The sequence below is a fragment of the Scardinius erythrophthalmus genome, assembly GCF_964197995.2.
Source record: "Scardinius erythrophthalmus genome assembly, chromosome: 2".
Taxonomy (NCBI): Eukaryota; Metazoa; Chordata; class Actinopteri; order Cypriniformes; family Leuciscidae; genus Scardinius; species Scardinius erythrophthalmus.
The window spans coordinates 56,776,518-56,801,910 of NC_138222.1; the positions used below are offsets into that span (position 1 = coordinate 56,776,518).

Consider the following 25,393-nt stretch of genomic DNA (forward strand, 5'->3'; position numbering starts at 1 on the left):
CTTCAGACTCTCGCCGGAAATCTCACCGGAAGAAGTAGGTCATCCGGGGACTTTTTACCTACTCTTTTAATGAGTACTGTGAATTCGGACATACTACTCGTGTCACATAGCCTACTGTTTTTCGCCCACTATATAGGAGAAGTATGTGATTTTAGATGCAGCCGTTGTATTTCCTTAGGCTAGTTTGCAAGCCATCAGATACAGTTTTAATCACTTGTCCTTTGTCTTTTATTCCATAGCTGATTGTAACTAGTGTTGTAGTATTGTTTGGCTTTCTTTTTCCACTTACGGTGGATGGCAGGCCAGCTGAAAGTTGTGTTGCGTCAACGCACAATTGAGTTAACCTCTACTGGTAAATAACTAGAAGAAGAATAAAGTGCCGTAAATGGTAAAAGTATTTGTGCAACAAACCACTGGTAAACTAATATACCAGTTTGCAATATCAAACAGTATAACGCGCTGTTTTTGAAGCATCTAAACATTCGATCTGGAACAACAAACTGGACCATCCAGTTTGTTGGTCCAAGGTAAAAATGGTGACGCCTGCTCTTACATTAAAATGAGGTGGAGAGTGCTAGACTAGAGCACATTTCCTTTTCAATCAGCAAAACAAATATTCATTTGTTAGACATTAAAGGTCTGGACTCCATCGCAGATTTCATTGGCCAAGGACCGGCCAGAGGCCGTCTGACTGACACGTAAAGCAACCAATCACAGTTTGTTTTGTTCCGCGTCATGTTTAGAGGCGTGAAAATGTAACGTCAATGTCCCTACTAGTGTGTAAAACTCTTGGACGTGTTTTAATGAGTCTATGCCGCAAACTTTACATACTTCACACACTTTTGAAAATCCAGTGTTTAGTTGATCCTGATAAGAGCTCATTGTCACAGTTGTAAACACGATGGCTTTCTTCTTCCATGAGGGGGTTTGGCTTCACTGCATCTTTTTTTCCATGCGGACCGTTAAAGAACGCGACACACACGTCTCCTGGACAATTCAACCAATCAGATGACAACTTCAAAACTACCAAAGTGTTTCCTATTTTAACATCGGAGGCTGAGACTAAAACTCGTATAACTTCCTTATGTAAAAAGTGTGGAGTTTATTCCAGAGAAAAAAGAAAGTCATAAAGGTTTAGAACAACGTGAGTTAACGACATGAGTAAATGTTGACAGGCTTCTCATTTTTGGTTGTCTTTAAGGCATATTTATGCCTGAGAAACTGTACGATCAAAAAAAATCTATCTATTTGAACCATGTTTTGATCAGACACTGATTTACAGGCTATAAAACATTCAGACATTATCTCTGCCTCTGTACACCCTTATCTCTTTGAGACATGGTAAAACAGCTTTTACAGGTTACAGATGCATGCACAACCCCAATGATGTTTTTGACAGCGTAGAAAAGCTAGTCACCATTAAACGCTGAAGACTATATTTGCTGTGTTTGGTGTGGCGTATAATGACAGTCTGCACTGTCTGTCTGTGCTAGTCGTCTGCACTGCCTGTGCTCTGCAGGAGCTGAAGGCAGTCAAGAAAAGTCTTGTTCACTTCAGATCTGTTTAACCTGTGAAATTGATAGCACAAGAAGTTGATCCCTCAGGGTTTAGGATTTATTTTCTGTGAGTTTGTAATGGAGAAGGTGAAGAAACGTGTGCGAGCCTGTTTGTTGATCACCTCAGCATGTTTTACCTGACTGACTGATGTTGTTGTTTCTGGCTGTGTGTGCGTGCGTGTGTGTGTGTGTGTGTGTGTGTGTGTGTGTGTGTGTGTGTGTGTGTGTGTGTGTGTGTGTGTGTGTGTGTGTGTGTGTGTGTGTGTGTGTGTGTGTGTGTGTGTGTGTGTGTGTGCGACAGACATTTCTGTCTAGTCTGGCTGTCTGTGGATGTAGATGGAAAGTCGTTTATTGAACTTTGTAAGGGCAAAACAGTTTTGTTGTGGGCTGCTGTCTGTTTCTCCTACTCAAGCTACTGTTATGTGGTCAGCTGCGTGTGTGTGGTTGAAAGAGACCAACAGAAATGCACCACACCCTCATGAATGACTGACAGATGTTCAAAGACGCTTGAAATATTCATGAGAGAGTTCATATGCGTTCTTAAGGATCCCTGCTTGGCTTTGTTGGTTACTGTTTAGACAATAGCGTGTGTGTGGGAACAGGTTTGCATGTGGGTAATTTTCGCAAACCATACATGGCTGAATCTGACCTTTTCATGCGATGTGTGGCAAAGGTTCACTTAACCATATCGTGGTTTCTGCACCCCGCCCACCTTCCTCCACACACCCACACACACACACACACACGACTGATCGCGATCACAACCGCACGGCTTCACGCAGATTAGTGGCAGAAACCTGATAGCTCAAAACAAATGAAATGGACTTGCAGAGGTTTCCAGGATCATGATTTGATGAGTCAATATCTCTTTCTGTGTCAACAGGACACTACCAATGGCGAGGTTGCATGGGGTTGAATCCCAGGGAACGTTGATACTGAAAAGAAATACCTTGAATACTCTTTATCTGCTGAATGATGTTGAAGATTTGATGGTGACGGTGTACAATAGTTTCTATATGTAGGGCTGCTTACTTTGCTTATGCAGTTACTTTTACAATTACAATTGTTCATACTGTGGTTAGTCTAAGTCATGTTTATTGTCATTTTAACACAGTGGAAGAAAATGAAATGTGGCTCCTGCAGAACATAATGTTCAGCAAGTACAGACAACAAATACAGGCAGTAAATATGTTGTAAACGACAGACGACGTGGTGGAACGACAGATTTGGGACACAATCAAAGCCCCTAACCATAAATATGAAACTTTGAGACATAACTTGTTCCACACCATTTTTGCTTGCATTTCTAGCATTTGGCAAACATTGCATTCAAGGTATGATTTGCTAACGTGTCACGTCATTGCTTAAGGTACACAAACACGAAATACTCTAGATCTACAGACATGAATGATATCTCAAATGAGCTTGTTAAGCAAAGGTGTGTGTTTACTTTTTTACGCAATCAGACTTGTCTGGTTGACCAAGTAGTGGAATCCTCTATTGACTTGCAATGAAGGATGTACTTAAACTTTAGATAACAGGATCCAATTACAAAGGATTTCTTAACTTTTTTTAAGGTTTTTTTTTTTTTTTTTGCAATCGCTGCAGAATATCAGATAATTTGGTAGATTATTTTGATCAGTAAATACCGTAACTGCCTATCAACAACACAGAATACATTTGTAACCACCTTTAGGCCTTGGCATCTACCCACAACACTCATTTGTCTTTGGCACTGGCGCATTTTCTTCAAAAATGAGTTGCTTGTGCTCACGTGAATATTGTAGTCTGTGTGTTTTGTGTGTACACATATGGATGGGTATGTGGTCTATTGTCCCAACACGAGGAGCAGCTCTGAATCATCTGAGTGACTAACCATTATAACAGCCAAATACACTACCTTGCATTCACGCAAAACAAGCTCACACACGAACGCACGACACACTTAGACTTCCACACTGCAAGACCCATAAAAGTGGTGCACGCTTGCAGGTCTTTGTCAGTGTGAGTGTCGGTCGCAGGGAGCAGGTGTGGTAAGGAGTTTGGTTAGGTAAGTAAGGTGATATAACCTCAATGCTCTATAACACACATGGTTGATAAAACTGTGTCACAGCTTTTGGCTGTCCGGGTTTGAGGCCCTCAGGGGTGGAAAAGCTTTTCATTCATAGTTACTGTTTTACTAAAATGTTTTGATTAGTAGCTCAGGGGTAATTGTGAATGCATGTGGGGGAAATCTTGTTTTAGTTGAGAAGTGTGTGTCTGAGTTTTGCCTACATTAGGATGGTAAAATCTGAAATTGATAAAATTCTGGGGAGCAGCCAACACTGTACATAAGGAAGACAGCTTATTAAATAATGACTTAATGAGAATATAAAAATGCAAAATGTTTTGTGTGAAGAAAAGATTTTAGGGATAATGGGCAGAAAATATTGTTATCTCACAAATAGAAGCCAATTAGAAAGTTCCTACATAATAGAAACGTTCCTGTAGGCGTCTAAAGATCATTAATACAATGGAAGAACAGGTTTAGTGTACTCTGTAGTGTGTTTGGTTTGGTTCTGGATGAGTGGCACTGTAGAGTAAACGTTTTGTATTGCCTTGTCTCCTTCAAAATCCTGTGAAATATCATTGTTTGCTAAAGTAGGTTCATTGATAGCCAACACCTCTGTGTTGATTTACCACAATTCCTCTATCTTATTGACAGTTGGATGTGTACAGAACGGGCGGGTTGGGTCACAGAATGTGTGCTGGACAAGATGAGTGATGTGTGTGTGTTCAGTAGGTCATTGTATTTGTGAGTGTGTTCACATGCCCCAGCTGGTGCACATACAGTAGTGAAGAGAGAAAAATCTCTGTGTGTAAATCCAGCTAAAGCTGGTAAACCGTCTTGGACAGGCAACAAACCAGCTGGCCAGTTTAAAGTCGCAATGAAGCGAAAGTAGTGACAGATCTTTTCTTCTGTGTTGTGACGCACATCCCAGTATAATAGTGGATTATTGAAAAAGATAAGATGTAGAATGGGGACTTGCTTCTGTGAATCGGCTGTAGACTGTTTTTTAATACGTGGGCATTGCACTCAAAAGTGGCGACAGATGAACGCAGGTTATAGTATACTGACAGTATTCTGCGTTTGCCTACATTAGGCCGTGTGTCCAAGTGTTTTTAGCCAGCGTTTTTTCAGTTGAGACGCTTTGCTTGCTATGATACAGAATATCCGCGGTGTAACTAGTGTTACTAGTATCTCATTTCAGATTTGTTTCTGTATTGTTTCTAAATAAATATGTCAATGTAAATTATTTGCACTGGCTCTTTTTTAAGTTCTGTTATTATGCTGGTTGTTGTCGTCCGTCTCCGTTATACAATCAGGACGTGGCGGTTGGTCGATGTGGTATTTGTCCCGCCCCTCCTACACTGTGATTGGACGGCTGGGTAAAAAGTGACATTACTACAAACCGTAACTTGAGGTAGGGGACGTAATTAATAGGGGTGTGGTTTGTAGTACAGCGGGACACAGTCCACTTTTTTGCCCAAAGTTCAACATTCGACCAATAAAAATCAGAGCGTTCAGCGTGAAATAAACGTTCAGTGCCTTGTGGCGCTCCCATTGAAAACGACTGGGAAAATACGCTAGCCTCGGGAAAAAAACGCTTTGGTGGACACATGGCCTTAGGATAGGAAGCTGGTTTGTGGAGCATGGACATTGGTTAGCTAGAAACCAGCTACTGTTTGATTTCCCAGCAGGTTTGGGGACTGTTTTTCTCTCTCTTTCATTCTGTCTCTCTCTCTCACTCTCAGCCTGTCTCTCACTTTCACGCTCTCTGAGCACCGGTCCTCTCATCTGTCTCAAGAAGACTTTGAGTCTGGGTGTCACAGTGTCTCTCCTGGACTTGTGTTTTCTCATGTTTGTTTGGACTGTGTCCTCATATAATCCTCTGAATCCTCTCTTCACCTTCAGAGAGTAGTCCTCTGTCATTTAATAGTAGAGATAGACACTGGCATTTTCTCATCTAAATCCTGTGCACTCCCCCTCACTGTGACCTTTGAGCTCATTGAGTCTTTCAGGGTTCAGAGTGACATTTAAAATGAAGCATTAGATGTTAGCTATGAGATTTGCTATCAGGGTTTGGTTCTAGAAAAGATATCAGTTTTTTTTTCATCTCAATCTGTCTCTCACTATCCCTATCTTAGTCATGATCACGATCAGTTGGGTTATATTAAAGGCTAGCTATAAACTGGATTGCTGTGCTTGCTAAGGCAGTTGTGCAGTTTTGACATTTTTAAGTGCGATAGGTTTCACTGCGTGATTGTGTTGACTTTTTGCAGTTGTTGCTTCAGGGCTCTGTTAAACTCAGCAGCTGTTTACCTGCAGGGGTGCGACCTTTTGACTTTAAGGTCATAAGTCAAGCGGCCTAACCACTTCTGTTTTATAGCCTTCAATAAACAAATAAACCCACTTTATCTGAACAAAAATTGCTGTTATTTTCATACTAAAGAGAGAAAGGGTTTGAGTGGGGCTTTAAAATGTTTCCCCTCGAGCTGCAGTCTTGGGTAGAAACAGAGAGAGAGGGAGGAAAACAGGTTTTCTTTCTGTTTTCCCTGTTGGGAAATTAGTTCTTAATTTTTTTTCCTGGCCTGCCAGCATTTCCACCACAAAAATCACACATTGTATATATATATATATATATATATATATATATATATATATATATATATATATATATATATATTGTTGAGCATATGTATGTTTTATTTTAAGGGGAAAAGAAAAGTCAAAAGTATGTATCTTAAAAAGTTATCTTAAATTATATGTTTAAAATAATATTCATATTTCTCATTAAAAATATGAATGTTTTCTTTGCAATAAACTATATTATATGCAATATGAATATAAAATATAGGTTATCTTTTTCAGTAACAGCTTAAAACTATAGTCAAGTTACATTTATTTCTTTAGCTCTTTTCACAATACACATTGAATCAATGAAGCTTTACAGAAAATCACGATGTTAATGTTAAGCAGATTAGAGCTGGGCAATAATATAGTTTACTTTTTGTGATGATACAATCAATCAAGCAGTTGTTATGATGTAACTGAATGACAGCTATATTCATAAACTTTTGCAGGGGGGTCGTTTACACAACACAGTTTACAAAAGCCATTCATTTACAAAACGGCGCTTTGGGAGCCTGAAAATTTAAACTTTTGAAATCGGGTTTCAAAGTGCAACTTTTTGAAAACTATACATTCATCATCTCTTTGTAAACTACAAAAAAGTGAATTTGTGAAAAAGGTGACGTCATGCATGTGTGTATTACGTGTTCGGTCTATAGGTGTGTAGTTTTTCTTTACAAATTGGCATCGCCAACTATTGGCCTGACATGAATAAAAGAGCTTTTAATCTTTTTCGCAGATCCGTGTGAATGGGGATCGTTTTGACAAAGTTGTCGGCTGTACGGGAAAAACGCACTAACCGTTTTTAGTACAAAGTTGCCGTGTAAACGTACCCAAAGACTGAAACAAACACAGAGCTATATATACACAGGGAACACGAGATAATTAACATGACACAGGTGTAACACATGTAACTCAATGGCAACTGATGAACAAAGACATGAGACTGAATGCAAAACCAACTCAAAGTCCGGCTGAGGGAACGTTTACATGACGATACGCTTAAAATAGAGAAGTTTTCCCTCTGAGTTTTCCACGTACAGATAGCACCATTGTCAAAACGATCCCCATTCACACGAATCCGCGAAAACAACTAAAAACGCTGTATTCTACTGCCAGGCCATTAGATGGGCTGAACATGTAATGCACACGTGCATGACGTCATTGTTTCCACAGATTCGTGTTTTCTGTTGTTTACACAGAGACAGTTTTCAAAAACTTGCACTTTGAAACACGTTTTCAAAAATTTGCGTTTTCAGACACCCCAAAACGCTGTTATCGTGTAAATGAACGGCCAAAATGCATAATAAGTTTTAAGTTTTTAGTTGAAAATGGTGTCGTGTAAACAGACCCTTAAATACAGGCAAAATGTGACACATGTTCGAATTTAATACGTCTGCCAGGCATAAAAACACATGTACAAGATCATATGATCATGGGGGGTGGCTTGTGCCACTCAATAGCCCCTTTCACACAGCGCGTTGAAATTGCCGTAAAATTGCTAGAGTGCCTTCTGTGTGAACGCAAACACGTCCCGGGATTGATGCCGGGATGGGACCTAGTAACATTGACGGGATCAGTCCCGGAAGTTTGTGTTCGTCATCAAGAAAGAAAGAACGAAAAAATGTCTGCAAACTTTAATGAAGCAGGGAGCTGAAGCGGAGATCGTACACGACGGTACGCCATAGTTACACGTCACGTGTCTTTACGGGATGTGTGTGAACGCACTCACAGATTCCGGAAAATCGCTGGCAGTGTGAATGAACCAAAATCAAACGATCCCGGGACAAATCCCGGAACACATTATCAGTGTATTTTCCGGAATCTCTGTGTTAAAGGGGCTGATGTCTATTGCGGTTACGGTCCTGCAGTGAGCAATACTGATTTTTATATATTGTTCTTCCCATTTCCTCAGAGGGCAGTTTCAGTTCCCCTACTATTTGTACAGGGCTTCACTTTCAAAATCAATTGGCATGGACTGTTAATTCATAGATGTGTGTATGTGGGGTAGATGTGGGCACTGTAGAGTGGGAGTTTACCCTCTGAATGACCCATCCGTCGCCACTGTATGTGTGGCAGCTGTGACGAAGAGTGCACCCTAGTGCTGAGTCAGTGATGAGCCCACAAAGTGGGAGCAGAGTGTTAAGGCCGCTGTCTGTTCTCACACACATACCACTCATTTCTGCCATTGCACATCTGACAGTTCTGTGTGTGTGTTCAGGATTGTGCTGTGCTCGTGGGAACGCTGCTATATTTAGCTGCTGTGTGAGAACAGGAGACCGAGCTCTGCTGCTCCTCCCTGATTATAAGGCCAGAGCCAAGCAATCGAACTACAAGCCCTCTGGAATTAAAGTGCTCAAAAACATGCACACTGTGTGTGTGTGTGTGTGTGTGTGTGTGTGTGTGTGTGTGTGTGTGTGTGTGTGTGTGTGTGTGTGTGTGTGTGTGTGTGTGTGTGTGTGTGTGTGTGTGTGTGTGTGTGTGTGTGTGTGTGTGTGTGTGTGTGTGTGTGTGTGTGTGTGTGTGTGTGTGTGTGTGTGTGTGTGTGTGTGTGTGAGAGAGAGATCAAAGGGCGTCACACCCTGGCCACAGTGGTCATATCCCTTCTTCCTGTCTGGTGTATCCTATTATGTGGTCATCGCCACACACACACACACACAATACTAATTTGCAAAGAGACAGTGGTATTGAATGTGATAATGGTTGTGTATGATAGAAGAAGAAAATATTTTCTTCACTGTTTCCTAAAGTTATTCGCACGTCTGCTGTTGTCGACGTTTGCCTGTTTTTGGTAGGCGTTGTGCTCAGAGCAGCTTACGTCGTGTGTGTGTGTGTGTGTGTGTGTGTGTGTGTGTGTGTGTGTGTGTGTGTGTGTGTCTGTGATGTCCTTCCGCTGCTGTCCAAGAGGCCTGGTTCCCGTGACACACTCCTGTGGTTTGGCCGGCCTGTTTTGTCTCGGTGCCACTGATGTAACCTTGCTAAATATAACGTGCCGATCACACACACGTCTGTTCGCCATTAAATGGACATACTATGCTGTCCTCACACACTGTCAACATCCTGACATGGCAGATGGCATTAGTTTCTAAAAAATTAAAAAATAAATCGTGACTAGAACAGATTAGAAAATAGTGGATACTGTTTCCCTCTTTTTTCTTCTTCTTATTTAGGTCAGCACTTCTTGGTCCATTCGTTACGTCTGTCCTATTTTTACTCTTTACAGTTCTTGTCTCGTCACTCTCCGTGAAATCAGTTTTTCTCAACTTGAAAACTAGGGGGTTTTTTTCATGTCTTGAATAAACCCTGTAATGTTGTTGCCCTGTTGTTTTTAGTTCATCTGAATATCAGATTCAAGTTTATTTTAGTCTATAATTTTTTTTATGTTTTTTGCACTCTGTCGCTTTTCATTTTATGTCATAATAATAATAATAATAATATGATTATTTTTGTTCTTTTTTTACTTACATGACAACATTTTCACAAAATCAACTAATAATTAGTATTATTATCATCATTATTATTATTACTATTATTATTTACATAGCATAAAATTAAAATCAACATTACAAAAGCAAATAATAATAATTTATAATAATAACAACAATAACTATTATTATTATTATTACTTGCCCCATATCTACTGTACAGCATGTCCTAAGGCTATATATGGTATGAAGTACTTTATGACGTTGCTTGAATGGATGAGTATTGGGTAAAACATTTTTGTCAATCATTTTTGTATGATGAGGAGTGATTTTTCAACATATTTTTCATATAATATATATATATATATATGTATATATATATATATATATATTATAAATATATTTAATATAAATTGTTCATATATTTCAAAAAAAATCAACATATTACAAAAAACAAATAATAATAATTTATAATAATAATAACAACAATAACAACTATTATTACTATTACCTACTAGCCCCATATCTACTGAACAGCGTGTCCTAAGGCTATATATGGTATGAAGTACTTTATGACGTTGCTTGAATGGGTGAGGAGTAGTCTTGGGTAAAACGTTTTTGTAGATCATTTTTTGTACGATGAGGCATGATTATCGTGGTCAGCCTTATTAATAGTAGAGAGAGAGAGAGAGAGAGGACAGGACAGTCACGAGTCCGCCTTAAAAAAGGAGACGCGCAAGTTTGCGCTGTCAGGGAATTCCGGGGCCGCGCGCTTGACGTCATGAGCCTGAGGGGCGGCGCTGACGAGGGAGAGAGCGTGCGTGCGCGGCGCGCCTCTGTAATGCGCGGCCACGAGCTGTGCCAAAGCTTGTGTGTCCCTTTAAAAAACCCAGCGCCTCTGAGCGCAACTCGATCCCTGCCTTAACTCACAGACACAGCTCTGTGTTCGTTACAGAGAGAGAAGACTGACCCAACAACAACAACAACAACATCATAAAATATCAGCAACACACCCTCTGCGTTATAAACCGACGGATTTAAGAAAACAAACGATTCTGCGGATTATCATTGTTGTTGTTGAGCCGGCTCGGACTGGGATATTCCTCTGCACACCGATGAGAAGTTACGGATAACGACACTCACCGGTACTGACAGGAATTTTAGCCGTTTTAGCCGTTGTTTTTGGTCCCAGGCAGCGTCGACGCGACGCTTCTGCATTTTAACGTTACGTTATTCCCTCCGCGCTTATTACTAAAAGCTCCGCCTGTAATTCAAGCTTCTTTAAATGTGATCATTCATAATTAAATCATTTTCACACGTTGACAGTTGACACCTCTCTAGTTTCCTTCAACGGACTTCTCAACCCAGATAAGGAAAGCTAAAAGATGTCCTCGTTTGTTCCCCAACAGATCCCGTCTAACTTTGGGAAGCGCTAGTGGAGACGCAAGCTGAACGAGTTTTACTACTAAAGGTAAGTCAGTAACGTTAAGTCTCTTTGTTCAGTTTTTTATTGTTGTTATCCACATGGTAAACTCGTGACTAGTTTAAAGTTGACAGTTGCCCGTGACTGAAATAAATTTCACTCTTTATAACAGGGTAGCAACAGTGTGTGTGAATGAACGCGTTGTAGTAACGGTGACCGGAAGTTCAGCGCGCGCATTAACTCTTTACTGGCCACAACCTCATGGCTTTGAGACAATGAATGGCCTTTTGTCTTTTGGCAAATATTATCTTTGAACAAATCAAAGCATGGTTTAATTCTTGGGCAGGGCGTTTAGTAGTCTAAATACATGGCAGTGTAGTGTTGTGTTCAGGGAGAAATTGTTTAGGTTGTAGAGCCTCAGTCCCACGTGTGTCCGGGTGAAAGAGGGTTGGGTTCTCTGTGGTGTAAACTGACCCGGGCCATCCCTGCAGTGGGATGTGGCAAACAAACGTTTTAATTTAGAAGAACTACTTATCTAAAAACATTATCAAATTATAAATAATGAATATAAATCTTATATAAATCTTGATGACCTTGTCACAGTCATGAGTGTCTAAAGAGGTCACCTGTTATATGATTTTTGTCACATGACAGCAAAACGGTTTGCATACTACTTAAACCACACTGAATTGGGTTTTTATTTTTAGTTAATAATATTTTAAAACAAAAAGGCTCTATTTTACATATTTTAACTCTCACTAAAAAAAAAAAAAAAAAGTTCATAGCCCCCAGAATATTTTGCTGAATAAATATCTGAACATGCAATATATCAAAAGAAAGAACAGAGCCTCTGCTTTTAAACAAACAACAACAACAACAACAACAACAAAAAAAAATACAAAGTTTTATTCTAGCTTTAATGCATTCTTTTTGATCAACGCTTGAATATGGGTAGGTTTCATTAAAAAAAGGCAACATTTTAAGCAAAAAGCTGAGAAAAACTATTCAGATTCAGAATGATGATCAAAACGAAGATGGAGTCCATCAACACCCCCAAAGCTTCGCACTCTTATACCTCGCCCGTGTACATTTCATTCAGTAACATCAGGCAGTTTTGATTGTTATACTGTGTAATATTGATGATCGCGTTATTTTACGTATGCGATCGCTTGTTTCTGCTTCTTCTTCGCATGTGTTTTGATCAGGAGATTCAGTGATCTTTCAGAAGATGCCTAATATCACCCCCTATCGTAATAACCTAACAGTGAAAACACGTAAATATTTGTCAATGGCGGTGAAAGAGTTAAAACAAAATTGCTCTTTTTCATATTTTAAGGATCATTAACAAAAGATTGCCAAACTGTTAATGACACTACTTGTGTTCTATAATCTCCACACATCTATTTTTTTGACATGCAATTCATTTAATTATTTTTGAATAACTTAAAAAGAGCATCACTTCATTAACCCGTTTGATTGCAGTGTGCTCATCCACTGATCGTTGTTCGGCACGTGAGGGCAGGGCTCGACTGCTGGTCGTTCTCGTAAAGTTGAATGGATTGCGTCAGCCTTGCTCGTGCTGAACTGAATGCGTCTGCCTGAAAGGAAATCATTTGCATGGTTTTTTACTACAACGAGCCTGCAGCCCTGTCTGGGGGTGGGGTGATTTTATCTCAGTCTTTGCATGTGCTTTTTGTACATATTCCGCCGTCAGGGTTAAGGGAATACGCAGGGGAAATTTCACTGTAACGCGCTATTTGTGTTGATGTTGTGCATTTGAAATTACAGTGAAACAGTTAGGTGTTTGTTGCTTGAGAGTGTCTGGAGAGCAAGTTGGGACACACGCATTTTACAGGCGGTCGTAAACACCCGTGGAATAAATACGGGGGTTTATGAGGGGGACAGGAAGATCCCTTTGAAGATACACTTCCGATCAATTAGCACGACTTACGTGAAAACAGAGAGGCTGTGTTTGTGTGGCTTTGAAGTCGTGAGGTGTAAATGATGAGAGCGCAGCAGCTGCTGAGACTGTCCTCCTCAGACCGGCGGGTGTTTTGAATCAGCCGCCTTATTTCAGCGTCACTGCCCCTTTATTGTGACGGCGTAAACCTGTGTTAAAGCTATAGACCAGCCTGAAGTAAGAAAGTTGGTGTGTGTATGTAAAACACTTGAGTGGGGAGTTCTTTTGAGTAGCGATGTCCACTACTGTTGTTTTGAAGCACAATTACGTCATGACCTGAAAGAATCGCTGAATCAGTGCTTTGAGCCGGTTCTTTGAAACGAACTGTTCGTAAGAGCCGATTTGCAGAAATGAGTCGCTCTTCCCATCATTAACTTTGAGTGACGATACAACAGTTGAGAAGGTGTGAATTTGATCCTAACAGGTAGAGATGAGAACGGTGTAGGTTGCACATTTCGTGTGTGTGTGTGACGGGAAGAAATGATGATGTATCATGTAGGTCAGTTGGATTGCTTAGTCAATGTACGCTTATCACAATAGCCCTCGATGATGAAAGTGAGCCGGGCGTACGTGAGTGTGGTTATACTGGTATTTCAGGACTGGCCGAATGAAAGAAATAAGATGTAGGTGGTAAAATCCTCCTCGTTCATTCCATTGAGCTCTAACTGTTGCGTGTGGGAGTTTTCCCATGTCAGGACAGTACTTTTGTGGTAAAAGGAAGTGATGTAGTAGGAATTTCACTAGAGAAAGTGCGCGAGTCTGTGAAGGGGTGTTTTTAAGCATGATCTGTTAGCCTTAGTTGGTGTATAATTAAAGGCAAGAAGTAAGAGAAGGAGTTTGACGCCACATTTTTTCCCTTCTGACTGGCTTGTTCTTTCCTTTGTCACTTTGCCGGTCTGTCATCTCACGCTTTTGGCAGAAAACCAGAGTGAGGGGAAAAGGGAAAGGGAGGGCTATTGAAACTAGAGTGGGAGTGGTTGAGAGGAATGGAGAGAGGGAGAGAGTGGTGGAAAACAAAAAATATCAGTCATGTTTCTGTGACTCAGTCAGATGTTTTTTGGATAGAGTGAGCAGCCAGGATGCAACACACAGATCTCTGATATGCGTCATAACGCGATGACTGAGGTGGGATTATTTATCTGTATCGCAAACACCTTCAAATTAAAGTCACATTTTCAGTTGTTTATGGTCAATAACTTTGATCATATTTCAGTTTGAATATCTGTAATGTTGTTTTAGATGCCAGATATGACTCTCCATGCCGCTCGACTGGATCCCTTTTCAAAATTTGTCGAGCTTCAGTGTTTTCGTGCTCCGACACAGCAACCCGTTGCCATAGCAATCCGGGAGCCAGCTTGTTCGTCATTGATCCTTTTTGTTACTGATAACTTATAAGTGAGCCTGTTTTGTTTGTGTCTAATGCATTACTGGGTTCTGGGAAATGAGGAGTGTGAATGTAGGAGGGGACTTTTGGGGGCTAATGAGACACAAACAAGATCGAGATGTTCAACGTTTAACTGTTCCGGTAATGAAAAGCTGAGATGTTTTGATGACTACAGAGAAAGGTTATTTCAGGTACTTCATACTCATAATGGTAAAAGAGGATGAAAGAGCGAACTCGTGTTTCTTTACATGTCACGGTGACACATTTGTACTCAGTCTGAGCACATTAAAAGTTTTCTCGCAGATGGCTGTGCAGACACACTCCAGACTTTCATGTCTAGCAGACATTCACACACTGAGTCACTGTCATTCACGCACAGCACTCGTCTTTCAGCTTTTTGCCTTTTGGGTAGTGTGTGTTGTGTTGTGTAACTTGCGGGCATGTCAGTCACACTTTCTGTTCCTTAAATGTTTTACTCTACTTCTAAATGGAAGTGAACTTACACAAATTGACTGACAGAAATACATCAAAAACATCTGACGAGTTTCAGAAGACCTAATCGGAAGTAAAACTAGACACCTAACCGGTCCTTGTTTTTATTTAGTGGGCCATTCATAAATACGTACACACAGAATATGTTCCACAGGATGTTACCTCATTCCCCTCAGACCCTTTTAAGACACCCTCCCTTCTTCTGAGAGGCCCACTTCCTGTTGCTCTGACGACAACTTCCTGTCTTATCATATCTGTTCTGCTTTCTTAAATCTCACATGTTGGTATATTCACATTCGCAGTCACAAACAATCACCAGAGCAACATCTTCCTTGACTATCCAGATGGAGATATCAAGATATCCTAAAGGAATAAATCACCAAAAAATTTAAATTAGCTCATGATTTACTCACCCTCAAGCAATACTAGTTGCATATGACTTTCTTCTTTCATCCGTACACAGAGTTATATTAAATATCCTGGCTCTTCTCAGCTTTGCAGTGTCATTGAATTTTTGAAGCTTCCATCCATCGTAAAAGTAATACGAGTTCAGTGGGAAAATAAATGCCTTCTGAAGCGAAGTGATGGGTTTTTGTAAGAAAAATATCCATCTTTAAAACTTTCTAAACTATAATCACTGGCTTCCAGCAATGGCCGTACACGCTTCACAAGAGAGTCAAGTTCCGGCGGAAGAGTGACCTCTGACCCGAAGTATGAAAACTCAAGCTCCTCTTCTCTTATATCGAAATCCTCCGACATTTTTCTTTTAAGACTTCTAATTTGTGACCGTCGTTTTGTTTAGCTCTCTTTCCTCGTTCGTCAATTCTTTCCTAAGTTTACAATACGCTTGCGTCATACATCCATCGTCATTCATCGGGTCAGAGGTCACCCTTCTGCCAGAACTCGACTCTCTCATGAACACATGTACGGCTGTTGCTGGAAGCCAGTGATTATAGTTTATAAAGTTTTGAATAGGGATGTTTTTCTAACAAAAAAAAACTCAATGCTTTACACACAGGAGTTGCATGGATTACTTTGTTGATGGATGGATGTGCTTTTTGGAGCTCAAAATGCCCATTTCAATGCCATTACAACGCTGGGAAGAGCCAGGATATTATAAAATTTTGAAAGTCGTATACACCTAGGATGACTTGAGGGTGAGTAAATTATGGGATCATTTTCATTTTAGACTATTCCTTCAAGGTCTGTTTTCACCAAGAACGATAACTATATTAGTGTCCACACCAGCAGACAATATTGTTTGGCTGTCAATGTTTTTATCGTTCATCAGCTGGAAAAATAAATAATTTTGAAAGTGATTCCAACGATGTTGTTTCTGTGTGATAGTATTTTGTTGTATGAGTATGTTTTGGTGTGGACTCTGCTATTCTTTTATATTTAAAACTATATCTGTTTTATTATAGTTATATTCTCTCTGGTGAATTTTGCCAGACTTCTCCAATTAATTAGTCTGCTTAAACTCCACCCCTATTCTTACAATTGACTGCAATTCTTAGCCCTTCCTTCATCCATTCAATGACCGATAGATGCAAACAAGTGCCCAATCTTATTCTTTTTAAAAAAAAAAATTGTGATATGTCTCACAACATGGAAGAAAAGATCTGTTACATTTCATCACAACTTTTAAGTCATCATGAAATCAAAGTTGTTTTGGACATTTGACATCTGGCGTCTGTGGATATGAACATAGTGGTCATCATTAACCACAACTCACTCCACCTCTGAAATAGTCAATGATCAAGTCCCACACTACATCTTTTTTGTTTTCATTGAATATTCTTTTTCATTCAGAAAAAGGACACGTAATGGGAGTAAAATGGTTTGTGAACAGCGTTTCATGTTAACTTCCCCTTTTATGAGTAACATCAGTGTCAGTAATCACATTCAAGGTAATGACTAAGGGTGTTTTCTCAGCAGTGCTCACCACAGTGACAGCATGGATGTTTACTTTCTCTTAACAGGACATGACCACTAGTTACTAAGAAAAGCATTATGTTTCCCTTTGAGACGAATCATACTCTAACTGACACCTGAATTTACTGAGTAAAACTGATTATTTTGGTGTCACTTCAAGATTGAAAGTGAGTATTTAGATTAGGGTTTACCTGAGTGTCCTTCCCTACTAATAAGAGAGAGTTTCCTCAACCTTTTTTTAAACTGCCCTGGTTTATATATTAGCCTACATATTTATCCATTAACAGCTGATACCAGATGGACAACAGCACTTTCATTTAAACATGCACTTTGCATATGCAGTGAATGTGGATATGAACATTTTAGTGTTTATTGAACATCAATATGTTGTGATGTCAGCGCTAATCATTAAACGCTCCATCCTGATGGATTTATTGTCTGTCTAGCAACCATAAATCAGGAACTAGGTCGAGGGCGATTACATGAAAACGAGAGCAGGGAAAACAATCATGGTCTCTGCATAGAATAGGGCCAGTTATGAAAGTTTTTATTGTAGTGTTATTTTTGGGAGGGTGGTGCAAGGTTGAGGGAAAGTTGTCATGAAGTTACATGTGGGTGCGTGTCCTCAGCTAACCTCCCTCTCTGGATCAGGATGTACACTCGGTTGCTTGTGAGCATGTGTGTGTGGAGGCTACAAGTGTGGGCATGGAAATGCAGCGACGCCACTGTGACGACTCAACCTTGCATCATTGGCAGAGGCAGACACACACAGAGGGAAGAGAACAGACGCAAGCCTACTGTGACGTTGTGTTTCCTTGTGCCTCTGAGTGTGTGATCTATCTGAGCTGGGTTATATAATGGCCAAATGTGAGCGCTCACCCACAGGCTCTTCCGCTGTCCCCATTTCTCCCAATTCCTCTCCTCTTCCTATCCTTATTTCCAATCTGTTTCAGACGCCGCAATTCCTTGACTCCGTTCCATGTCGTTCTTTTCTGCATACTTGCGCGCTCAGCTGTTCTGGCTCTCCGAGTAGCCTTGTGGTGGTTTCTGGCAGGAATGAGGATAGTGTCGTCATTCTGGGAGTGACGACATTCACATGACCCATATCACTATTTTAAAATAATCTCCTTCTTTTGGGGTTGTTTTTACATTGCCATGTTACTAATGTCAGCCCTTTATTCTTTCAAAACTTAAATCATATTTTTTAATGTTCACATCACATTTTAAATGTCAAACCCTTTGGTCCAGCTGTATGGTTGGTTAGTTGACATGGTTATTCCCTGAAGGGTTTTTTTGTTGTTTGATTGGACCATGTTGGTTGGAGACGCCCACATACGTGGCCTTCAATTGGTTTGGTGTTTTTAGATCTGGTGAGATCTGGTAAGTGTGACGACCAAGACAGTGACTGGAACAGTTGTTTGATGTTTGTTGTTATGGGGATTTTTTTACCAAGCTGAGGGGTCGACGTGGGGGGGTGGGGTGAATGGGGAAATTTTCTAATTATGAATTCATCATTGTAACATTTAAGAATCGAAAGTGATTTGAATTACTCCCAAAGAGTTTCTGAACCGAAGTATGAGTAAATACACATGGCATTTCTAGAAAACAGTTCTTGTTGGTTGTAGCATGAAAGCGAATGCAGATGCGATGCCTTACAATAAACCAATAACCACACAACCACGTTCCCTTTTTATAATTAATTGCACCGCAAGCCAACTGTTTTCTCCTGGCTGATCGTCGTCGGCGAGTTTCGGTTAAAAAAAAACCCCCACTGTAATTTTACAGTGCATATGTTTGTGCCTATGTTTATCGATGACGGCACACTTTCAGAAATTTCCGATGCTGTGACTGAGGTGGGCGTCCTTGATCACCTGACCGTAAAGACTGCGCAAGAGAAGGGGAAGAGACTGGGTTGTGGGGTAAGCCCTTTCCATGGTTGAGTCATGGGAGTTCCCCGTTAGACAGCAGACGGCTAGCTGTTATCAGACCTAGTGTATGTGTGTGTGCGCGCGTTTCAATTTCTTACAATTAGTTTAAGGATCAGTTTCGGACTGCTGTATTGTTTCCAATATCTATATTACTAGTAATGAAAAACATGTTCTCGTAAAAAGCTGTAGCAGAATAATATGTGAGATATGGAAATGTAGTACAGAGAAGTTTCGTTTTGCGTTAATGTGTGCGTGTTGTTAAAGTATGAATGCACACTGAAAAAAAAAAGATTCGAGTCACTACCCACAACTTTCTATCTTGGCAGTAAGGTCTCACGAGTTTGGTATCGCTATTCTGACCAAAGTACGGCGACAAAATCCTCAACAGTTTTAACTAAAGCACAGTTTTGCTTCACAGAGCGCACTCTTGAAGTGTTGCTATGTCCACTTATAAGCGTTTTTTTGGGCTTGTTGTTTAAGCATGGCTCATAAATGATCATGTTTATGGAGTTAAGTGAAATATAATTCGTAAATAGGCTAATATAGTGCATATATTTAGCGAAAGAGTCCATTTCTCTAGCTGAGATATAGCCTTATACTTTTCAGTAAGTTGTACTGTATCTTTCAACATACCTTCAGATGTTCTTTTGTTTATTAGGCCCCGTGCCCCACATCAAAGAGCTTAAACATTGCATTTATTGTTTGAATTTCATGATAAAATGGACATAATTTGAAAAAACGTTTCTTTATTACGATTATTAGTAGTTAATGGTGGTCAAGCTACAATGCTGTATTCGTCTTGTAAACATAAGACACACGAAAATTTGTTTTGTGACGTAAGGTAAAGTGAGGTCAACCTCAACAATATTGTGTACACCTCACTCTCCTGATCTCAAGAGGCATTTTAGCAACTGACGCTCGAAGTGGGTTGAGTAGGACCGGTTACACCTATTTCTTAGTTACACATTTCTCTTGTGCTAAAAATGCAGATATACCAACCCCTTAAACACTTTATCCACCCTGTATTTCTCATGGAGTGTTTTTCCCAAGCTACAGTTTTCATATGTGATAGTTGGCTTTCCACACCAGTACGCCAGGCCTGTGTTTATTCAGACACCTCCCCACAATAACTCTCACCATTGTGTGCGAAAGACAGTATCATGGATTTCCTCTCACTGTTGTCCTGCTCACCACCCAAGAGCTCCCAGTGTTGGAGACGGATTTCCTTTAGTTTCTTAAAAACATTTGGTTCTAAAGCTTTAAGCAACTAAAATAGTTTATTATTATTATTATTATTATTAATAATAATAATAAATGTGATTGAGCAGGTGTGTCCAAACTTATGACTGATTCTGTCATGTCGGATTCTTGAATCACAATTTGTCTTATAAAATGCAGTGCTTTTTTCCTCTCTGAAGTCATTTTTTACAGCCTGTCTGTGATATTGATGGCACAGCTGCAAGGCCTGGCTGTTTTTACTGCACTTGTGCTGATTGGATGGAATGAAGCCAAAGTAATAGACCAGGAAAACAAATAAGAGTGAAGTCAAATTCAATGCACTGATGTTTACCTCTTTATCTCTCTCTACAGTGATCAACGACCACAGAGTCAGCAGAGATGATCGAGTGTTGGTGCTAAACCCTAACTCTTCAGACATTTGAGAAGTGGTGCTAGATGCTTATTTGACAGGTGTGTGTGTGTGTCTGTCTGTGTCTGTGAATATGCAGAAACTGCTCTAAGAATGCAGTTACAGAGTCACGATTATTTCAGTCCCCACTAGCAGCTAAATCCAGACTTCCTGAAATATTAGAGAAGCCTTTTAATAGTGCAACACCATGAGCCAGAGAGGAGTGGGTGGGCTCATATGCACTGTAGGCTCAAAATACACACATATACGTGCTCTGACTAAACCTGCTGAGCAAGGAATTGCTCACACACACGTACTGTATCCAAACAATCTCACAATATTGTTGCGTGCATATATATCTTTGGACTAATTATGCCTCATCACCAAAATTACAGAGTAAACACTACTGAAGTGTTAAAGGCTTGTAAATTTCACCAGAAAGTGTTACTCTGCCTGCTGGGTAACTAGCCCAGGACTAACCCGTCAGGTTATACAGCATTTTATTGATGGCAAGTTTTGCATATGTGGCCTATTTTATTGTATAATAAATGTGTGTGTTTTGTGCTATCGAAAGTGCCTGTCACACTTGAAACGTTTTTTTTTTTTTTTTTTTTTTTTGCCAAGTCCATAATTAGTGTGTGCTAGGCGTCTTTTGCTGTATGGGCATATATGTGCGTGTGCCAAGCAATTTCAATCGAGTGTGTGCACGCACGCTTGCCAATATTTGTGCATCCAGCTTGCGCTTGGTGTGCCATGTGTGTTCAGAATGCGTGGGAAGCTCAGTGTGTTCGCATGCGTGGGTGTTTCATGGGAGCACAGCCGGTCTTCTCACTTTGGAGTCTCCCTAAAGAACACTTTAATTTTAGACCCGTCTTTTTCCCCTAATCTGTCCATCCATCCTGTTCAAGCCTTCTGCTGTTCCTTTCCTCCCTCCACCCCTTGCTCTTTCTTTCTGTCCTTTCCTCTCTCCATCACGCCTGGCCTAATGAGATTAACCTCAGTGCCTCTCTTGTCACACACACACACACACACACACACACACTCATACACATGCAAATAATCAAACTCAAGCAACACAAGTACACACACTCCTTTATGTACACATGCACACAGACACCGCTGGCTTGACTCCAGGACTTTGCTCTGCTCGTCCCCTCCCTCCCATCACTCTCACCCTCTGCCAAGAGGCCTCGGGAAGGGTTATAATGACCTCAGTGTACTCACCCTATAGGTGAACTCCCACAAGCCCATCTGTGCACCCTTTCCTCCCATTCGAATACAGAAGAGCACTGCCCCCTAGAGGTTACAAGTGGTACTGATATTCTGGAGGGTTCCTTTGTTAATCGCTGCCTTCGGGCCAAACACTCATACAGACTACAAAGGCTGTGTTTTCCCCCTGTGTTTAATGGATTTGGCTGTATATTTGTGCCTCACCCCCTTATGTCCCATCTCTCCTCTTTTCTTTCTTTCTCCAGTTGGCAGGGGTAGCAGTAAACAGCTTCTCCTTCGTGTTGGTGAGTGGCCCTCTCTGTTTTGCAGTGGAGGGCTTCAAACTCACAGCTAGTGTGGTGAGTAACCATGTGTACTGTTCTCTTAGTAGCAATTATTGAACGATATTTTAGATCAAAGTATATGGTGCATCTTAGCATGTAACATTATTTTGTAATCTTAACACTTCAGTGTAGCCACTAAATACAGAGATTAGATGTCTGCTCTTCCATCTGACTTGTTCAGATTTAAGCTAAGACATTTAAGGCAGCATCATGGCTTAGTAGGTAAATAGTTCAATGTCACAACCACTTAACTCCTTGCAATCTTTCCAGCATGTAGGGAAGTATTTTTCCGGCAGTGACAGATGTATTGGCTAATATATTGGAGATGTGTAGGATATTACATAAATTGTTTTTTTTTTATAGTCTAGGCTGGATGCATCACACACCAGAACAGTTCACCGGGTGCAGCACACGGGACCCTTTTCCTCTGGACGGACTCAACCGGGGACCATGGGCTCCCGTGGGCAGCCGCGCCTGGCCACCTCCCTCCAGGTAATATACCTCATTATTAGGGCCTCATTATGCTTTTAGTGAATTCACTGAAAGTTGTGTTGACAGAGCTATCAAAAGGAATGATCAAATAAAAAAAATTCTCTTTGATAGGTGCTTACCTGGTGTCAGTCAGCACCAGTTCCTCTCCCATATGCCACCCAATCACATGACTGGCTTAAACCAGCCTAGTAAATTCTTAAACAATGGGTGAGTGTCTTAAGCTTTATTGTTGTTTTACAAACACTTCTGGTAAAACGTGCAACTTGCGTTGTAAGTTGGCTAATGTGTCTTTGTATTTCCAGTCCTTTACATCGAGGGGATAAGCAAGACCTGTCTCAGACTTTGTTGCCAGGATTACAAAGGATGCCCCCTGCTCCTCCAAGACCTTGGGAACCAACCAGAACTGGCCAGGGTTATGAGCCATTGCCTAGTGAAAACCACAACCGACTACATAATGGCTACAATGCAGGGCCTCCTGCACACCTCACAGCTCGAGCCAATCAGCTACTGAAGGTGAATATTGACCTTATATAGACCTTTTCTTATAATTTCTTGTTACATGAATGATGTTCATGTAGTAAGAAAATAACTAGCTTTATTTTACATGTTTAAGAATTTAGTTGAATGTGTATCACTGTAGCTTACTTAACTGAATATTAGGGTTAAGAGTACTCTCACCAAACTCTGTTTCTCTCTGTTTTTCCACAAGTATGGTGCTCCTCATCCTCAGTTCACAGCCCATGGCTCACGGCCCATGCCTCCATTACCTGATATATGGACTCAAGCCCAGTCTCAGCAGCAACCCAGAGGACCTCACACTCATTCTGGACAGTTAAAACGGCCTGGGCCACCTCTGGGAGAGCACTCTGTCATTCAGCATACCCCTGCTCCATCTTTACACCGACCCATGGAGGACTGCCCCGGTCCAAGCAAGAGAAAGAAGAGCTCTGGGTCTGAGCAGGTTGGTAATGTCTTTATGGCCTCACCCATGCATTTTCTGTCTTAACTCCCCTTTAACAAAAGCCCTCTCTTTTTCTGTTTCTTATGTCAGGCTCCTCATTCAGCCATGCAGCCTATACCTGGGCAACCTGTACATTTGAATCAGCAGCCATCCTCTCACTACCCCTCTCCCAAACCTGGATTTTGGAGCCCACTGCACAAAGGAGGAGCACCCTGGAACCCAAATGAACGCAAAAGCGGCCAGATTGATTTCCAGGTCAGTCATCGCTGATCTGAATATTAATATTCAGTGATATTTTCTTGTATTGTGTCAGTTTAATATATGGCATAATCTGTCACTGCCATTTTATTAGCCATCACATTTACCCTTATGCCACCCACATATTACATGATTTGATTTTACTGATTTTCCACTTGCCAAGAGTTAATGGATTTCTTGTCAAAGAGCAAAAATTGTAGGCAAATCTATTTAGCAGGTTAAAAATCTTGACTTGTTTATGATCCGCTACTCCTGTAGTGTGAAAAGCACAGCAACCCGTTGTCATGTAGTGTATGGGCATCTTGTCTAGATGTACTTTCCTTAATGTTTTATTTTTCTAATGCTCTATTCCCAGGATTCAGCCAAACCAGGAATTGGAAGTTTCCCATATAAACCGCCTCCCTTGAATCAGTCAACCATGTCTTCACCCACCATTCCCCCCACAAGAGGTTATGGACAAAGCAGGGGTCCTCTACAACCACAGTCCCACAAGACCGGTCCATCATCACAGTCTCTGGGGCCACCTTCACAGAGTCCTCACACCCACCATTCTACATACCCCTACCCCAACAACAGACCTTCAGCTCTGACCCAAGGGCAACCACAGGGTACTACTTCACAAAGAGGACGTGATTCTGGAGTGAATTCTTTGGATAGACATGCTCCTCCACCACCTACATCATCATCACTGCGGGCAGATAGGGAGCGCCCTGCACCCTCACCAGCAAACCACACCACTGTGCCTTACAGTCACTCCCAGTTCCAGCCTCACCCAGGGCTGATCCATTCCACCAGCCCATCAGCCAGCAACCAGGCCCATGCCACAGTACCTCAGCACAACCCCAACAAACCCTGGAAGAACCAGGTAACAGGCACAGAGAATTAAATGAAGTCAATCACACAGATTCAACTTATATTAAAGGGTTAGTTCACCCAAGAATTAAAATTCTCTTATTAATTACTCAACCTCATGTCGTTCCAAACCTGTAAGACCTTTGTTCATCTTCGGAACACAAATGAAGATATTTTTGATGAAATCCGAGAGCTCTCTGACCCCTCCATAGATAGCAATTTAATTACCACTTTCAAGGCTCAGAAAGGTAGTAAAGACAACTTTAAAATAGTTCATTCTTAATTTTATGAAGCGATGAGTGTACTTTTTGTGCGCAATAAACTACATCAGAGTTCTGCATCAAAACGCTGGCTCATTATTGGCCAGCTCCTGCACCAGCACCACACGCATGCTCATGTGAACAGCGTCGGCCAATACAGAACCGTTGTTCTGACGTAGAACCTGGAAGCGCTGAACTGTATTTACAACGTAAACTGCATAGGATACTGACACAGTTGAGAAGAAATTGTTGAATACATTTTTTTTTTTTTTTTTTTTTTTTGCGCACAAAAAGTATTCTCGTCCCTTCTTAAAATTAAGGTTCAACCACTGTAGTCACATGGACTATTTTAACAATGTCTTTCGACCTTTCTGAGCCTTGAAAGTGGTAATGAAATTGCTGTCTATGGAGGGGTCATTGAGCTCTCGGATTTCATCAAAAATATCTTAATTTGTGTTCCGAAGATGAACGAAGGTCTTACGGGTTTGGAACGACATGAGGGTAGTGACAGAATTATCATTTTTGGGTGAACTAACTCTTTAACCAAAATCCGGCTCTGATGCATTTAATAATTAACTTGATAATTACTGCCTGACTATTATTACTAAATAGCAT

At 40.8% G+C, this 25,393-nt stretch overlaps 1 protein-coding gene across 7 annotated transcripts in view; it reads left to right on the forward strand.

The window, feature by feature from the left end:
* Positions 1-25,393, forward strand: part of kdm6ba (lysine (K)-specific demethylase 6B, a) — a 93,187-nt gene that overhangs the window by 53,354 nt on the left and 14,440 nt on the right. For 5 of the 7 annotated variants that reach the window (XR_014029222.1, XM_081353088.1, XM_081353089.1 and 2 more), the window contains 9 exons: positions 11,063-11,124; positions 20,366-20,464; positions 21,878-21,970; positions 22,319-22,447; positions 22,559-22,654; positions 22,750-22,960; positions 23,157-23,408; positions 23,499-23,663; positions 24,022-24,531. Coding sequence is in view for 6 of the 7 variants with exons in the window: in XM_081353088.1 (XP_081209214.1) it covers positions 22,329-22,447; positions 22,559-22,654; positions 22,750-22,960; positions 23,157-23,408; positions 23,499-23,663; positions 24,022-24,531 (1,353 nt within the window). In the remaining variant the exon portion in view is untranslated. Of the gene's footprint in view, positions 1-10,567; positions 10,799-11,062; positions 11,125-20,365; positions 20,465-21,877; positions 21,971-22,318; positions 22,448-22,558; positions 22,655-22,749; positions 22,961-23,156; positions 23,409-23,498; positions 23,664-24,021; positions 24,532-25,393 lie in introns of those variants that run through there. The other 2 variants (XM_081353087.1, XM_081353090.1) reach the window with 2 other exon arrangements.